This window comes from Mesoplodon densirostris, chromosome 16 (assembly GCF_025265405.1).
Source record: "Mesoplodon densirostris isolate mMesDen1 chromosome 16, mMesDen1 primary haplotype, whole genome shotgun sequence".
NCBI classification, from domain to species: Eukaryota; Metazoa; Chordata; class Mammalia; order Artiodactyla; family Ziphiidae; genus Mesoplodon; species Mesoplodon densirostris.
Window position 1 is genome coordinate 6,850,047 of NC_082676.1, and position 2,786 is coordinate 6,852,832.

General features: G+C 53.2%; 1 protein-coding gene across 1 annotated transcript; it reads right to left on the bottom strand.

Annotated features, from left to right (window-relative positions):
- Window positions 1-371: 371 nt before the first annotated feature.
- On the bottom strand, window positions 372-1,375 carry MC3R (melanocortin 3 receptor). The gene has a single exon (XM_060078290.1). It carries the CDS (start codon window positions 1,332-1,334, stop codon window positions 372-374), a length of 963 nt encoding a protein of 320 aa, XP_059934273.1. The 5' UTR covers window positions 1,335-1,375.
- Window positions 1,376-2,786: the final 1,411 nt, after the last annotated feature.

A 2,786-nucleotide genomic window follows, 5' to 3' on the forward strand; every position in this document is an offset into this window, starting at 1 on the left:
CCTTTCAAAAGGCTTTCTGCAAGCTAAAAAACAAAAGACACACTGGGACTCCCCTGGTGGTCCAGTGGCTAAAACTCCGTGCTCCCCGTGCAGGGGGCCCATGTTCAATCCCTGGTCAGGGAACTAGACCCCACATGCCGCAATGAAGAGTTTGCATGCTGCAACAAAGATCCTGCCTGCCGCAACTAAGACCTGGCGTGGCCAGAAAAACGCCCCCAAGACGACAACAACAACAAAAGGACACAAACGACCATGACAGTTAACACATTTTTATGTCTTTTAAGTATTTTTTCCCCCTTCTTTTTGAACACTTTGGCTGGATGGAGGGTCAAAAGTGACCAGACCGATAACCCGTCCTGTGGTCCTGCATCCTATCCAACGCTCATGCCACTGCAGCTGCAGAGAATCTCCTTGAAGGTGTTGCGCAGCTCCGCGCTGCGGCAGGCGTAGATCAGGGGGTCGATGATGGAGTTGCACATGATGAGGACCAGGTAGGTGTTGAAGTGGGCGGTGTAGCAGACGCAGTAGGGGTTGGTGGGGCAGGTTATGATGAGGACGAGGTGGAGGAAGAAGGGGGCCCAGCAGAAGATGAACACCCCCAGCAGGATGGTGATGGTGACGGCCCCCCTCATGCACGAGTGCTGCCGCGGCGCCATCCCAAGGGCGGGTGGCAGTGCCGCGATGCGCTTGACGTGCAGCCGGGCAAAGAGGAACATGTGCACGTAGAGGGTGCCCATGAGGAGCAGCATGGCGAGGAACATGGTGACGAGGCACACGATGACCATCTTGCTTTCAGAGTAGACGATGAACACCACGCCGCAGACGCCGCAGCTCAGCCAGATGGCCGCGATCAGGCCGAGCGCCTTCCTCACGGTCATGATGCTGTGGTAGCGGAGCGCGTAGAAGATGCTGACGTACCTGTCGACGGCGATGGCCAGGAGGTTGCAGATGGAGGCCACCAGGGAGATGCAGATCATGGAGTCGAAGACGTTGTCCATGTGCTGGAGGAACTGGTCCTCGAAGGTCAGGTAGTCGCTGTTGACGATGGCAATCATGATGGTCTCCAGGGCGTTGGACACGCTCACCAGCATGTCAGCCACGGCCAGGCTGCAGAGGAAGAAGTACATGGGAGAGTGCAGGTTGTTGTTGCTGACCACAGCCAGGATGACCAGGATGTTCTCCATCAGGCTGATGATGCCCAGGGCTAGGAAGACCTCAGGCTTGATGAAAACCTGCTCGCAGAAGCTCCTGCTGCTCTGGTTGCTGAAGGAAAGGTGCTCTGAGCCATTAGGCAGCGTTGGTTGAGCAGAGAGCAGGCAGCACGAAGCATTCATTGCCAACAGACGGCTGATCGGAGCCGGGGCTCCAGCAGGGTCCAGAGGCTGCGGCTTCTGCTCCTGATTGCAGGAAAGGAAAGAAATCTCCCTTTAGATCTTGTTTCGGATGCCTGTCCAGTCTAGACTTAGATTTTGTTCTTCCGCAGAATAAAAGGATGAAGGGAGGGAGAGAGAGAGAGAAAGCTTGGAGACGTGCAGAGAACTTTCCTCTGCTTCTCCAGGACAAACAGTTTTATAGACACTCTGTCTTATCTCCCTGCCTTCTTACCTTCCTTCCTTCTCTCTCCCTCTTAGCCCCTCTCACATCCCCACCTGGGAATAAAAATCCAGCCACTGGCTGCTACAGTTATGGCGGTTTTCATAGCAAGACAGAGGATGTGGTACCTGCTGTTAGCAGTGAAGGGTGAACACTCAGTTTTTATACATTGGCTGGAGGCAGACAATTCCTACTTAATCTTCAGCGCAGCGAAATGACCACTGAGCGTCGGGCGCCTCTCTGACTGACAGCAGTACGGGCTCCAGGGCTTGGAAAGAGATTGAAAAGCAGCCTGGTGCCCTCTGCAGGCCAGGCTGCTTATCTGTTCGCTGGCTTGGCTGAGCAGTGTTTATTTGTCATGGAAATGACCACAGCCATCCTTTCATCCATTTATTTGTTCATTCATTTTTTTTGGGGGGGGGGTAGCAAACATTTATTAAGCACCTACCACGTGTCGGGTTTCTGCCCAGTGTGGGAAATTCAGTGGTGAGCAAGATAGACACGCTGTCCCTATTTCCCTAAAACTCAGAGTCTGGGGTGGGAGATGAGAAATCAGGCAGTGATATTACAGTGTGATGAATGCTTGCATCGGGGAATGCCAGGGGGCTGGAGGAGCCTGGAGGCGGCCCCCTAACCTGGATGGTCAAAGGAAATTCCTGGAGGAAGGAGTATCTAAGCTTTGACGTCAAGGAATTAGAGGCGATACTCAGTGGTGAGTGGGGACTGGGGTCGAGGAGGTAGAAGAGGGTTCTGGGCAGAGGGAATAACATGCCTACAACCTGGAGGCTACAAGCAGTGGTTCTGCACCCTGGCCGTGGGAATCATCTGTAGAATGTGGGCACGGGAATTGCACTTGACCTCCTGAATCAGAATCACCCAGGGGCAGGACCTGGGCAACTGTGTTTTCAACTTTTGCCGGGTGACAGGGGGACATAGCCAAGATTGAGATCTACAGAAAAGCAAGCTTGGTGTTTTTGAAGAACTTTAAATAGTTTTCTCTGGCCAGAGTGTGGGGCTGGGAGATACAACTTGAGAAATGAGGCTGCAATTATTATTATTTTTTTAAGGTGAGAGGTGCCTGGGTCTTGAAGGACAGCCACGTGTGGGAGTTTGGACTGTATCCTGAAGGCTGCAGGGGCTGTGGAAGAGATGAGATGGGGTTTGCATTTTAGAAGGAGTCCTCATTGCACAGT